General features: G+C 35.4%; 1 protein-coding gene across 2 annotated transcripts in view; it reads left to right on the plus strand.

The window, feature by feature from the left end:
* Cont (Contactin) overlaps positions 1–15,158 on the plus strand; it is a 54,320-nt gene that overhangs the window by 23,495 nt on the left and 15,667 nt on the right. For both annotated transcript variants that reach the window (XM_089094449.1, XM_089094450.1), the window contains 3 exons: positions 3,033–4,011; positions 8,975–9,230; positions 10,515–10,774. In XM_089094449.1, the coding sequence (XP_088950575.1) occupies positions 3,033–4,011; positions 8,975–9,230; positions 10,515–10,774 (1,495 nt within the window). The remainder of the gene's footprint in view (positions 1–3,032; positions 4,012–8,974; positions 9,231–10,514; positions 10,775–15,158) is intronic.

Below are 15,158 nucleotides of genomic sequence, written 5' to 3' on the forward strand. Positions count from 1 at the left end.
TTTATTACGTATATTAGGGAGGTCGCCCCCCTAGTCAATACCTAGCTCTTTACACTAAAGTTCGAATCACAAAGGCCGGTTAATTAGAAATGATAGCTCTTATGAAAGTACTAAAAAAAACTATAGCGTAAAGAGCGAGGTATTGACTAGGGGTAAATCCTCTCATATGCGTAATAATTTTTGTTCGTTTTAAGTTTTAATGTTGCTCCTTACTTTCAGTTGAAAAAAAATTGTTTTTTATTTGATTTCATCGTTTTTTAAATAATGCTAGGAAATCTGGCGCCCCCTCCATAGAAATGTCCCTTGCCCCACGAAAATATCCTCAATGAAAAGATCCTCCACCGTAACCCCTACTCTGACCCCGACCCTCCACTAGAAAAAAAACCCTCCTGAAAACTCCTGTATACTTCCCAATAACCAATACTATATGCAAACAATGGGCAAAGTTTATAACTTGCAGCCCTTCCCCCGGGAACAGTAATGGATTAAGTCATCCTCAAAGACATATTAATTAGATTTTCGACTATGCTGAACAAAATGGCTATCTCAAAATTTTGATTGGGTGACTTCGGGAAAAAAATGAGGGTGGGAGGGGGCCAAGTTGCCCTTTAATTTTTTTGGTCACTTAATATGGGCACTAGAACTTTTAATTTTCTTTCGAATGAGCCCTCTCACTATATTCTAGGACTACTGGATCGATACGATCACCCCTGGGAAAAAAAAACAAACAAATAAACACGCCCCTGATCTTTCTTCTTTCAAAAAATACAAAATTCCACATTTTTGCAGATAGGAGCTTGAAACCTCTATAGTAGTTTTTTTTATACGCTAAATCTGATGGTGTGATTTTCATTAGAGTTCTATGACTTTTAGTGGTTGTTTCCCCCTTTTTTCGAAAATAAGGCAAATTTTTTCAGGCGCGTAACTTTTGATGAAACTTATATGTGTGAAATTAGCATAAAAATCTGATTCTTCTGATGTATCTATTGGTATCAAAATTCCGATTTTTTAGAGTTTCGGTTACTATTGAGCCGGGTCGCTCGTTACTTACAGTTCGTAAAATAAAACCAAGTATTTCATCTTCTGTTTTTTTTATGGAGTAGTCTGAACAACTTTTTAGAGGCTGCATTTTTTTTTTTTTTTTTTTTGCTGTAAATGTTTAGTTTTTTAATTTTTGTATCATATCTGTATAAATTCTAGCATTTACATAAATGTGAAGGGGGTTATTCCTTTTGTTTGTTACAAAGTTAGCTCACAAGATTGAGTGATTATTGCCTATAAAAGCATCTTTTCATGTTTTGAACCCGACTCGACGCAGGAAAAACCGTCTAATGCCTATCGTCTAAGGATTGGACCTGCATATACATTAGTATGTAGTCATATATGTATCTGATCAATATTCTGTAGCTACCTTGTCAAATTTTATAAACAAAAACTATGTATGGCATGCGAGTGCTAGTCGAAAAAGAAATTTTTCTTCCACAGTTGTGTTCCCCACAGTTTTTATAAAAATACAAAAAATGTAAAGTGACGTCTTAACTAATAAGCAATCAAGAAGCAAAGAATATTGTCAGGTTTTGTGGAAGCCAAATTGGTTATCACCTTCATACTTAATTAAAATTTAATTGCCATGATGAATCTTCTGTTGATGAGTTAATTAAACTCCAGCAATGCTGGAGGTTAGAATTTGGACTTAATTTGCATTAATAAGGTCAACTTAACAGTCAGGATTGGTTAGTGGGCCAAGCAAAAACGAAAGGAACAATTGTGGCCCCAAATAGATCCATTTATGCATCGTATATAAGGATAGAGTCCCTGCTTTTTGCTGGAGCTACCGAAACTCCCTTGGTGCGATTCCACAAGATCTAAAATAGCGCTACGCATTTCTGTTGAATAACTGTTAACTTAAAAAAGAAGGCTTGTTCTGGTATTAAAGATTATCTTCTACAAGTCAGCCTTCTCGAATTTTTCTGAAAAGCTTTCTCCCTTTGTCTTATCGTTTGTGAAGACGACAAGACATATACATAGGCACATATCCTGCTTTGGCTACCCAAAGGAGGAAACGCCTTGTTGGAAAATAACTTCGTTTGGTTGTACACATTCATGTGGGTCCTACTCCCTGAGAGTGTCACCCCTTCTAATCCCATAATTTGACTCCATCTTGCAAAGGTCAACAAAAATTCAAAACTTGCGTTAATTTATTATGAATACATAAAAAAGGAAACTAAGTTTGCCTGCATCATTACCACAAAATGAATCAGCCTCTTCTATTTAAAATTTTTGTTTATACCCAACATCATCTCTTTACCTTCATTTATTTCTAGTCTAAGCGATTTAGTCTTCTTAACTTTAGTTTTCAAACCTATTCTTGCACCCTCAACTCTCAAAACCTTCAAAAATTCATTCATTTTGCTAACGTTTTTATTATCTAGGACACTCAAGTCATCTGCTTAATCTAAGTCTAGGTTTGCTTTATACAGAAGCCAAGTTAGTGCCTCTCTAATGACCACCCTCACTCTTATCACATTTTCTATAAAGGGACTTAATTAAAGTTTTTCCTAAAACATTTAGGTACTTCCCCTTTTTCAAAAATCATATTCCTAATTTTCAGCAATTCATTTCTAACACTCGCAACCACCACATTTTGAAAACTCGTTTAGCTTGTATGTTTTTTTTGTTTTGTTTTTTTTTAGTTTTACATTCCTTAATATGTACTCTTTTTGGTTTTATTGGGTAGTTGTTTTTTTTTACATTGTTGTTCCTTTCATTTATTATTAGAAAATGCGAATGCAGCTATTTGGGATTTTTTATAATTTAAAAAAAAGAAAACAAACTTGCTATCCATAGATGCATGTATTTGTGATCCTTAGGTGGGAGAGGGGATGTAAAAACTTTTTTATGCAGTGTAGAGGGATCAAAAACACGAACACGTTCATGGCAATTATTTTTTTCAGGGGAAAGGGTCTTGCAATAGATTTCTTACATCTTAAGTTAAATTATGTGTTTGTCTCATGACATTTTATTAATTTTAGGTCCGTTTAGAAGATCGAGGGGAATATGTATGTCGAGCAACTAACAACAAGCTATCAGAAGAGGCATCTGTAACAATCAGCATTCAATCTCGACCTATTTTTACTGTGCCTCTAGGTGACATGCATATGGATGCTGGAGAGGACTTAGTTTGGACTTGTGAAGCTTTTGGCATACCTGAGGTCTCTTACTCGTGGTACCGTAACGGTGTCCTACTCAATGCAACAAAACTGGACTTCCGTGACGCATCTCGATACGAAGTCCGTGACAATGTCTTGGTCATAAGAAATCTAGATCCACAAAGGGATCCAGCCATGTACATGTGCAAAGCAACCAATCAGTTGGCTGAGAGGTATAGCTCAGGTCAGCTTAGGGTTTTAGTCTTGAAACCTAGTTTTAAGAAACGTCCTCTTCCTACTCGCATCTATGCCGCCGAGGGTGGTAACGTTACTATTAAGTGTAGACCAGAGGCTGCCCCACGACCAAAGATTACATGGCGAAAAGATGAATTTCTCGTAAGCAGCGGTGGACTTCGAACGGTTTTGAATAGTGGAAGTCTTTTCATACGGTCAATTTCAAAATCAGATGAAGGAAACTATTCATGTACAGCTGAGAATAAATATGGAATGGATGAAACTTATGGTCGTCTTGTTGTTTTACGGGGACCTGTTTTCCGTGAGCAGCCTCCATCTCGTGTGGTATCATTTGTCAACAAACGGGAGGTGCTGAGATGTAATGCTGTAGCCGACCCTTCACTTGACCTTGCTTATATTTGGAGGCATAACAGTGTTAGAATTAAGCTTAAAACACCATTTGACCCTGTGATGGATCATTACACAGGAACCATAGATGGAAGGATACTCGAAATTCATAATATAACCTACGCGCAAGGTGGAACCTACGAATGTGTCGCAAAAACATCAGTTGGGAGCATATCAGCCTTCTCTGAATTTGTGATTCTTGGCCCTCCAGGCCCCCCAGGTTTGTACATTCTTAAATGTTTAAAGTATATAAACTTTTTTTTATTGGTGTTGAGTCACAATTTTCGGGGATACCAGATAATTTGTACTTCTTCTTAGCTTTCTTAGGACTTCCCACGCCGGTAGGCGCATAAGGCGGCAACGATGTCTCCACGATGACCTCTCCAGTGTCTTTGGCCAAAGTTCGTCAAGGATTGCTCTTGGGAGCGCTGCGTCTTTATATAGGCATTGTCCAAGTGTAGCCTCCTGTTGTCCGCGCCGTCGAACTCCTGGAGGAGTCCAACACCAAACATCATGAGGCAGACGTTTGCTGCCCATTCTAACCATGTGCCCCTAATATCGCCATCGACTGCTTATGACTATCAATAAAGAGTGGCTGTATAGTCTTCTCTCTAAAGAATGATTTGGTAATTTTGTCCGTCCAGTTGATTCCGAGAATCCGTCGAAGACAATTATTTTCGAAACTTTCGATTCTTTTCTCTAGCTGTTTTGTCCGCGCCCAGCTTTCAGAACCATACATTAGTACTAACAGAACATTACTATTGAAGAGCCTCAGTTTCAGCTTCAAAGAGAAAGTGGCACTTCTCCAAACGTTTCTTAAATTATCAAAGGCGCTTCCTGTGTACGCGATATGTGTGGCAACTTCATGCTTGGGGTCTCCATCGGTGCTCACTAGACTCCCAAGATATCTAAACACCTCTACCTCTTCAATTTCCTTTGCTTTAACTGTCAGTGGCTCAGCAGATACTTTGTTCACATTATTGCGCACGATTTTCGTCTTTTGCGTGCTTATTGCCAAACCTATTCGTTCACCTAGTTTCGAGAGCTCATTTATGTTGTACTGAAGCTCCTCTCTTAAGTGAGAAAGGAGCGTTATATCGTCTGCGAAGTCTGCATCAAATAAAGTGCGATTTTCAAAATCTAAATAAGTGTATTGTAAGGCCCCAAGTTTGGATATTTTTTCCAGGGGGTTTTCCGCTCAAATTTTGGGGAAACGAGCACAACTGGGATGTATACTTTTTTTTCAGGCTTATAAAAAAATAGATTTTGTATTAAAAGATACTAACGTTAAATCCAGAAAAAATTGTTCACAAGTTAACTTATATTAAGAGGGGAAATCTTTCATATTTCATATAAAGGTAATGTCCCAAGTCCTTATTATTTTGTCATCAAGTATCCCGTCTGGTGGTATTATTTATCTAGTTTTGGGAAAAAAATTTCTCCGATAAAGCTGTTTTGGAATATCCATACATATTTTAGGGCAGAATTAATCAGAATCAAAAATGTTGAAAGAATTCCTTTAAAAAATATAGTATTTCTTGGATAAACATTTAAATTAAATAGTTTATAGAGGATAAGGTTTGAAAAATATATTGTATCGTTTGTTAAATATAATTTTTTTGAATTAAAATAAAATTTTGTGCTGTCTTTAAATATTGTCTCTTTGGGAGAGGGGGCTGAAACCTCTGTCTGTCTTTCTTTATGGGTTCCCTTGGTCCAGAGACACTCTTGCTTTACCGAAAGCATTTATACTTGATCAAGGAACAGATAACCGTATTCTAGGAAAGTGAACTTTAATTGAATTTATCTTATGATTCGTAATGAAATCATTGATTATCTTACTGACGCATGGACGTTTTTCGAATTATTGTTTTTATCTTTTCTTCCTTTTTTGTTATTACTTATCGTTTCAACTATTATATTTTTATGTTAAAGATAAGATTTCTTTGTGCAAAAGTAGCCCTACAATTCCACTATGCAATAAATAAATAAAATTTACACCACAATCAATGACGCATGATGAAATCAAAGCAGAACTTTTACGGTAGAATTTTCTATTTTTTCAACTCTCTTGTCTAAAGCTCTTTTTCTTAAATTTAGACTTTTAAGTCGCTCTTATTGAATAATAAGCTGGTAAAATATTAGAAAGGAAGTAAAGCAGAATTTTAAAAGTTTTTATTTATGTTAGACACTTATGGCAGCTTCCTTCCAGTTTCCTGATAATATATATTATATTTATTTTATTTTGTCAAAGGAAGGTGTGGATTCGTCGACAGTTATAGAGGACAGGCTGACGTAAGAAAAAAAAAAAGAGAGAAGGAAAATCTGCTTTGCAGATGAAAAATCAAATCTTTCAAGGCTGTAAAGAGTTTTTAAACAGTTCAAGGTTTTCTTTCCATCTCCCTTTTTCGGAATTATCGGCTTGGCAGATTTTCTAGTTTTAGCTTAAATACGTCCTTGAAGACCAAAAACCTTACTGGACTTCATTACTGCTACTACTACTAACAACTCACTGCAGCACCAATTTGCTTGAGACCAATACTGTTGTGTACAATCCTTCGTCCTAGTCTATTTAAAGCTTCACTCTTTACCCCCTCCCATGCAGTTCCGGATTCCTTGAAGTTCTTCCTCATGCCGTATTTCTGCCCCTTTTAGAACGATCAGCTTTTCATTTGGCTAAAAAGCTCAATCTTTGGCAATACGCCATCCGTAAGACTTGACCTAGCCATCCAAGCCTTTCCTTCATTGTAACCTTGAAATGTCAGATTGGAGCACGTTTTTATTACAGCTTATTATTTGGTATACGTTTAGTCAAAGGAGTGCCCATTATTATCCTTAAACAATAAACATTTGACAAATCTTCCTTGACCTTTCGAAGACTCCGCGTTTCAGATAAATACTTGATCGTTGTCATTACCGTGGCCTCCAATATTCTCGTCATATTTTCTTTTTTACTGTAAAAAAAACAATCCGGAGCCCAGGCTATTCTGTTTTTACATCTTCAACGCATCTACCATCTTAACGGATAATACTGCCCATGTAAGTGAAGCTATCCGCTTGATCCATTCTGTCCGTATTTAACATCACCTCTTCGCCCTCACTTATTCCTAATCCAAACGACTTAGACATCTTAAAATTAATTTTCAAACCGACTCTTGTATTCTTAACTCTCAAAACAATGTTTTTAGTCAGTACTAGCTGAATCAGGGTTAGGAGCTAACGAATGTTATGGACTTTCCGTGCTAAAAATGCTATTCTTTCTTTTTATCATGAACAGAAAATATCAATCAATCAACCTTGTATTCTTAACTCTCAAAACCTCAAAAATTCCTTTATTTTGTGAAGATTTTCAATGTGCCACTCAAATCACCTGCCTAATCCAAGCCAAGAATGATGATACAACACAGCCCTGCTTAACTCCCGATGCAACACCAAACTAACTATTAATCTCACTTCCTAATTTAACGGCACTATTATTCTCGTCCATAGCGGTTATCACTTTAATGTACTTATTTGGCATAATATACTAGAACAGGACCTAAAGCGTTTCTATCAGCTGAATCAAGTGCTTGTTCATAATCTATTAAGATACGGACTAAAGGGTATAATGATTCAGATACTTCTTGGTTATTAATCTAAGAGTGGATTATCACACTCATTCTTATCACCTCTGTGATAAAGGTGTTTAGTTCAAGTTTTTCTAAAATCACTAGGTACTTCACCTTCCTCAAAAACTATGTCTATATTGTTCAGTAATAACTATCAGCACCACATTCATACAAATTCTTTTCCAAATAAATGTAGTAGAGAAATTTATATTTTTATAGTGACCCGTAGATTGCTTACTTTAAAAAGTAAAAAAAAACTGTACAGTTTTAGTAACTGTACGTTTGGGATAAATAGTATAACAGATTGTCTTTAGAATATCTGCACCCTCTGAGACACTAAATTATTCGGTGTGTCGTATTATTTTGAAGATTGGTAACAGCCCACACTGAGACAATATCCAACACTTGGCCTAAAATCTAAAATAACAAAACCTAGTTTTGCACGATTGATGATGTAAGTTACAAAACTACTTGCTAATAATGTAGTCAATAGAAAAATATGTTTGTTTTAGAGTAAAACGAAGTTTGGATTGTCAGTTAACTTTCATCTTTTGAAGGGACCGAACTATATCATATTAATTGAAAATAGCTACTGAAGTTTGTACATGGTTCGACCGTAATTCGAAAAGCTTTGCGCTGTGTGAATGATGAAAGGGGTGTAAATAAATATTTTTTTTTATATTATAGTCTGAACTTTGTAACTTACATCATCAATTTTGGAAAACACTCTTGTTATTCAGTAAATCAAAAACATTACATTAATTTTCTAGTTGGCTTTTGAGAGGATGAATCTAAAAAAATATATTCTATTTAAAAAGTTAGTATCGCATATTCAAAATGTGCAGTTTTTATTAACGTTTTACGGTGGATAGTCTATTTAGTCTTCAAGGACATATGTTTTTAGTCTTCAAGGGCCTTTTTAAGCTAGAACTAGAAAATTTGTCTAGCTAGTGAATTTGAACAAGGGAGAGGGAAAGAAAAACCTTAAAAGCCATTTAAGCCCTGGAAAGATTTGGGTTATTCGTCATTTTATTTCTATTTATATATATATATATATATATATATATATATATATATATATATATATATATATATATATATATATATATCATATATATAGTCAGTCTGTCTTCTAGAACTGTAATCCCCGACAGATTTTTAGTAGCTTGCAAAGCTGTAGCATCAAAAGCTAGTAATTACCGGAGAATATAAGCTTCTTGTGCCCAGTTTATTTTTTTAAAGCCCATTTATATCTCCATGACTTGATAAGAAATATGAAAATTCGTGTCTTCATTTCCGAAAATTATTAATTTAGTATTTTTATTCGTTCTTTCCCATCTTAAAGTGGAAAAAGCTAAACTCACTTGGCCTCCAAAGTGTCTCTGCCAAATATTATAGTCTACTTGAGAGACACAACTATTACCAAAAAGCAACGACCTGATAAAACACGTGTCAAATGTTGGATAATGATTTCTGGTTGAATAAAAACATTGTAGCTATCCTTTGGGCTATGTGGCAACTTTTAGTCACCTGTACGCATTCTATTTTATTTAATGTTTGTTACTTATTTCCCAGGTGGTGTTCAAGTCATTGCTACTACAGCAAACTCTGCAGTCCTTCGTTGGACAGATGGCGGGTCAAATGGTGCGCCTATTCAGTTCTACATGATTCAGCTTCGAACAGCGTTTAATCAAACTTGGAGAGCTATTGCAGAGAATATCACAGCCAAAGAGATTAATAGGGCATTTAGTAGACGTGAAGCAGAAATCACTGGTGTCCTATCTCCATTTGTTACTTATGAGTTTCGAATTGCGGCAGCCAATAAAGCAGGGTATCCTTTGTCTTATTTTTTCAAATATTTTTTTTTAGATTTAATGATCCGTTAAAAACCTATTAATTCAGTCAAAGGCCTTTGCCAATTCCGTTAAAAACCTTTAACCTTCTCTCATATTGTGCAGCGTAATTTAGATTAGGCGCAAAACTTTTTCAATGAAAAAATCGTTTCTTTCGGTTAAAATCTCATACCATAACGCAATATAATAGAAGTATTTTTTTCGATTTGTTCTGTGTTGTAATTATCATATCCGATCTGTTTGAAACAATAATTGTAATTTATTAGATTTGAGTTTCTTTCATTTATATTATTATTATTTTTTGTAACGTTTGTGATTCCTATTTTTTTTTATATATAATTTGTTAGTATTTATTTACTACCCAATTCAATTTTTCTTCTTTATTTCTCTCATCTTTTTCCGTTGATAAGGACTTCCGGATGTGAAATCGAAATATTCGGGCTTTTATTCGTGTATGTGTACCTGAAAAAAGTTCAGGGTTCTAAGAAATCCTTTTTGTTTTGGATTGAAAGGCCATGTGGCCCAAGGAATATCTTATCTGTGGAGCTGTGGATCCCATATGGCCGTAAATTTAACCATATATTTCCGGCACCAGTGTCCCGTGGAATTTTGGAGCTGCACCTGTGACCAATGAATCACAGTTGTAGAGCAACGCTAAGACAGTTTTGATCGGATTGAAATCGAACGCTTTGAGAGTGCAGCTAAGTACTGAGAAATTTGATTTAGACCCAATAGACCTCTCTTATGGACACGGAAGGGCTCTCTTATAGCCCTTCCCCAACATCATCCAATGCCCATCATTAGTTAAAAAGTTGGTCTTTTTACTAAATCTACCTTGTCAGGCTAAGAAATAGATTACAAAAAAAATTGTTGATTAGGTAAAGAGAACGAACTAAGTAAAATTAATTTTATTCTGTGCATCAATGTATTGTTTCCAAGAACATTTTGAGCGTCATTCCTTCTGGTTTGACATCAGTTTTTGCAGACTATGCTTTTCGCCGTTCGTTTCTGGAATGAATTCATAGTCGAAATTTATACCTTGTTATGTTATGTTATGTATACCTTGTTTTGTTATGGACGTACATTGACTAAAAGCATGTTGCCTTCGTCCTTCTTGACGTTAATGTATGCTCTGAACAGTAAGCAAACGTCCTCCTTTCAAGAATTATGGGTCAATCTTGTTATTCTTGGTATTAGCATAACTTGTTTTACAATGAGTCAATTTATCAATGTGGTCATACATATTTTTATTTTACTTTTAGATATGGTCCTTTTTCACTGGCATCACCACAGTCGAGAACATTGCCCAATAAACCATATACAGCACCCCGGAATGTGGGTGGTGGTGGTGGTAAAACAGGAGACCTCTCGATTACTTGGACAAGACTTGATAGGGAAGAAGAAAATGCCCCTGGAGTCTACTATAAAGTATTTTGGAGGCGTTTGGCTGGAGCTAATCCTTTGGAAATACCTGAAGAGAAAGAATTTTCAAGTGCTGTTGTTAAAGATACGAGAAATATAGGTAGCTTTCTTTATTTTCTGTAGCAATGTAATGGCTTTTTTCTTCTGTTTTGTAACGTCACAGAGTAATGTTAATTTCACTGAATCATAGGCAGCGCAATAATGCTGCCTATGAATTAATCCCTTTTTGATAGTCGAAAGTGATTGGAGGGCAAATAGCCCACCCCACGCCCATCATTCGCCCAAAGACATCCAATCAAAATTTTGAGATAGCCGTTTTGTTCAGCGTAGTTGATTTCCCGATAGAAAATATGTTTTTGAGGAGGTCACTCCTCCACAACCCTCGGGGCAAGGGTTTTAAGTTATGCCCTAAGGGCATATAAGAACGATGTTGGCACAATGTATTATTTATTATTTTTTTACTTTAGAGCAGGGCACTTTGTATCGAAGAAGATGGTAGAAACTTCGAAAAGAGCTGATTCAGTTATAGATCGGATTGGCTTGTGCACTTTTTGATAGCCAAAAGCGATTGGATGGCAACTAACACCCCTTCCACGTCCAAAGATTTTCGAAGCACATTCCAACAAAATTTGAAAACAGCTACTTCATTGATCAGAGCAGCTTTCAAGATCGAAATTAGGTTTATGAAAGGGAAACTCCCCCAAAGCCTCCAGGGCAAGGGTTATAAATTATGTCTTGGGGGCATATAAGGTTTTTATAGAAGGCGTTGTCGTAGAAACTTCAAAACAGGCTCATTCGATTGGAAACTCAAAGGGCTAATGCCCTTTTTAATAGTCGAAAGTGATTGGAGGGCAACTAACCCCCCTCTCATGACCACCTTTACCTCAAACACATCCAATCAAAATTTTTGAGATAGCCCTTTTATTCAATGTAGTTTTAAGCCCTGTAAATTTAGGTCTTTGAGGATGACTACCCCCTTACAGCCCTCAATGCAAATGCTGTAAGTTTTGGCCCTGAGGCTTACAGGATGTTTAGAGAAAGTTTTGTCATAGGATCTTCAAAAAGGGGTCATTTGATTAGAAATTGAAATCGCTAGTGCTCTTTTTAATATTTAACAGTAATTGGAAGGCAACTAACACCCCTTCCACGCCCACCATTTCCCCAAACACATCCAATCAAAATTTTGAGATAGCCATTTTGTTCTACGAAGTTTAAAGTTCAGGAAAGTATATCTTTTAGCAGGACACTCCCCACCACAGTCTTCAGGGCAAGGGTAATAACTTATGCCCTGGGGGCATATAAGTTTTTATGGAAATCTTTGTCATAGAAACTTGAAAAAGGGCTCATTCGATTTGAAATTCAAAGCTCTAGTGCCCTTTTTAATGGTTGAACGGGATTTTAGAGCATTTAACCCCCTCTTTTGCCCACGATTTCCCTAAACCAATCCAATTAAAATTTTTAAAGAGCCATTTTCTACAGTGTGGTGTATTTTCAAGCGTAAATTGGGATTATAAGCAGGTCACTGTCCTACAGCTGGCAGAGCACGGGCTGCGATGCATGGTCTGCGAGCATATAAGTTTTTTTTATAGAACATGTTGTCATAGGAACTTCAAAAAAGATTCATTCAATTGGAAATTTGGAACGGCTAGTACCTGTATTAGTAGTTGAATGTCATTGGAAGGCCTCAAACACCCTTACTATACCCAACATTTACTTCAATACATCCGATCAACATTTTGACATAGCTATTTTCTTCAACGCAGTTTAAGATTCAGGATATTATACCTTTGAGCAGGACACTTCCCCCCACAGTCTTCAGGCTAACGGTTGTAAGTCATATACAGGGGGCAGATAAGGTCTTTATGGAAAGGCTTGCCGTTGAAAATTGAAAACGGGGTCATTTGATTAAAAATTGAAATGAATAGTGCCCTTTTTAATGTCCAAGAGGGTTTGAAGGGCAACTAACCCCCCTCCCACGCTCATCTTTTCCCCAAACTCATCCAATCAACATTTTTAGACAGGTATTTTATTCAACGGAGTTGAAAGTTTTGGAAATTCGGTTTTTAAGGATGACAACCCCCCCCCCCCCCATAACCCTGAGGGCAAGGGTTTTGAGTTGTGGCCTGGGAGCATGAAAGGTTTCTATTGTAGGCGATGTTGTAAAAACATCAAAAAGGGCTCATTCAATTGAAAATTGAAAGGGTAAGTGCCCTTTTAATAGTCAGACGTGATAGAAGGGCAACTAACCCCCCTCTCACGCTCACCCTTTTCTCCAGACACATGTAATAAAAATTTAGAGACATTAATTTGTTTCAACGTGGTTGAAAGCTCCAGAAATTAGGTCTTTGAGGATGATAACCCCCTCAGATCCCTCAGGGCAAGGGTTGTAAGTTATGCCCTGGGGGAATATAAGGTTTATATGGAAAGTTGTTGTAAAAATTTTAAAAAGGGCTCATTTGTTTGGAAATTAAAATTGTCCTTTTTAATAGTCGAAAGTGAGTCGAATTTCCAGACCAAATTATAAAGTCTTAAAAAAACAAAAAGATTTAGAGTGTTATTTTCTTCTTCCCTGAAAAGACTGTCAATATAAAACGAACAGAAATTAATGAAAAAAACTTTCCACAAAATAAGTTTTTCAAAGAAAAGTAATGAACTCCATTAAACAAAAAATTAAAAAAAAATAAAATCAAATAATCTACGAAGCGTGAAACTACCACAAATCAGTGTCGATAAATAAATGAAACCTAAAACGAACAGAAATTACAATAAATAACCGAGTGAAACTCAAAACGAGCAGAAATTAACATAAGTTGTGCTAAAAAATCCTATGCCTTCCCAAGGCCAGAACATAATTTGCACTTTACTGAAAAAAATATAAATGTTTTTACTTTTATAACTTAAAAAAATCAAATAATATTAACATTGTTATTGCTAAATATCCGTATATGTATATTAAACTGACAATGCATATTCATTTGTATTTTTTTCAGTAAAGTGCAAATTATGTTCTGGCCTTGGGAAGACATAAGGGTTTTGAGCTCAACTTATGTTAATTTCTGCTCGTTTTGGGTTTCATTTATTTATCGATGCTGATTTGCGGCAGTTTCACGCTTCATAGATTATTTGATTTTATTTTTGCTCATTTTTTGTTTAATGGAGTTCTTTACTTTTCTTTGAAAAACTTATTTTGTGGAAAGTTTTTTCAATTAATTACTACATAATATCCCTTTGAATACAAACATGAAACTGAATAATGCCCAATAATAATGATTATACAAATTATTTCTGTTTCATGTTAAATTTTTAGCATGTCGATCATTCTGAATTGGGATAGAAGTATAATAATATCAACTTTTTGGTTAAACAAAAATTGCCAAGGCTATGATTAATGGCTAAATTGTGCTTTTAGTGTTATAACAGAAGCAGTAATCCTACGTAACCGAAGTTTGTGTGAATACAGCTGAACCCCCTTTAGATAAAAGTACTTTGTTTGTCTCAAATCCTCATATGGTTTAATATGGATCTATGAACAGCTTTGTAAAAACAATGGATGATGATTATGATGTTTTTAGTCAGTACTAGCTGAATCAGGGTTAGGAGCTAACGAATGTTACGGACTTTCTGTGCTAAAAATGCTATTCTTTCTTTTTATCATGAACAGAAAATACAAAAATATAGCTTCATAAATGTCTGACAACATTGCAGTAGAGGGTTAGTCGGAATTTTCGATATAAAGGAAACATAAACTTTTTGGACATTCGTGTTTTATTTGTTCAATATGTATTGTGTGATTTTGCTCTACAAAAATTTGTTTTACATAATATTTCCTCACACATATATATCGCATAAATTTATAAGGCTGGTCATATGCTATATTTTCCTATGTATGATCTTATGACCTTACCTACCCTCTAGTGTGACCCACCCCTGTAGATTTCTTGTCAATTTGTAAGCGCATAACTGCCAAAATTTTTGCAAAGAATGACTCCCTGTGAAGCACCTCTGTGGAATACTTTTGATCAATATTCAAATATTAGTCTTCCACTCATAGAGAATCACTAGTTATATCAGGTGAAGAGGGTGAAAAATGTCATTGTGACATTAGATACGCGGTGCAATGAGGTGTGGTGAAAAAGGCTATTCTCATTGATTTGTGCTGCTCAAATTGTCAAGAATGATCGAAATGAAAGAGAATGAACAACGAATAATCGCAATTTTCAAATGTAATTACAAATTTTGATTGACACTATTAGCTTATGGCCTTATAATTTTTGCTAGTGAAAGTCACTTTGACAATAAGACGTTTTCTATAGCCTAGATCTACTTTTATTGAAAGTAAATTTTACTTATATGAAAGTAAACCACAAGTAATCTTTAAGCCGAAAGAAACATAAGCCAACCTCATTAATGAATTTAGGAATATAAAGATGACATATTTGGAATATACACATCCTCTTCTGGATTATTTCAGGTTTTTAGTCAGT

This window comes from Artemia sp. Qi Xiang Cuo, chromosome 9 (assembly GCF_049724085.1).
Source record: "Artemia sp. Qi Xiang Cuo chromosome 9, ASM4972408v1, whole genome shotgun sequence".
Lineage (NCBI taxonomy): Eukaryota > Metazoa > Arthropoda > Branchiopoda > Anostraca > Artemiidae > Artemia > Artemia sp. Qi Xiang Cuo.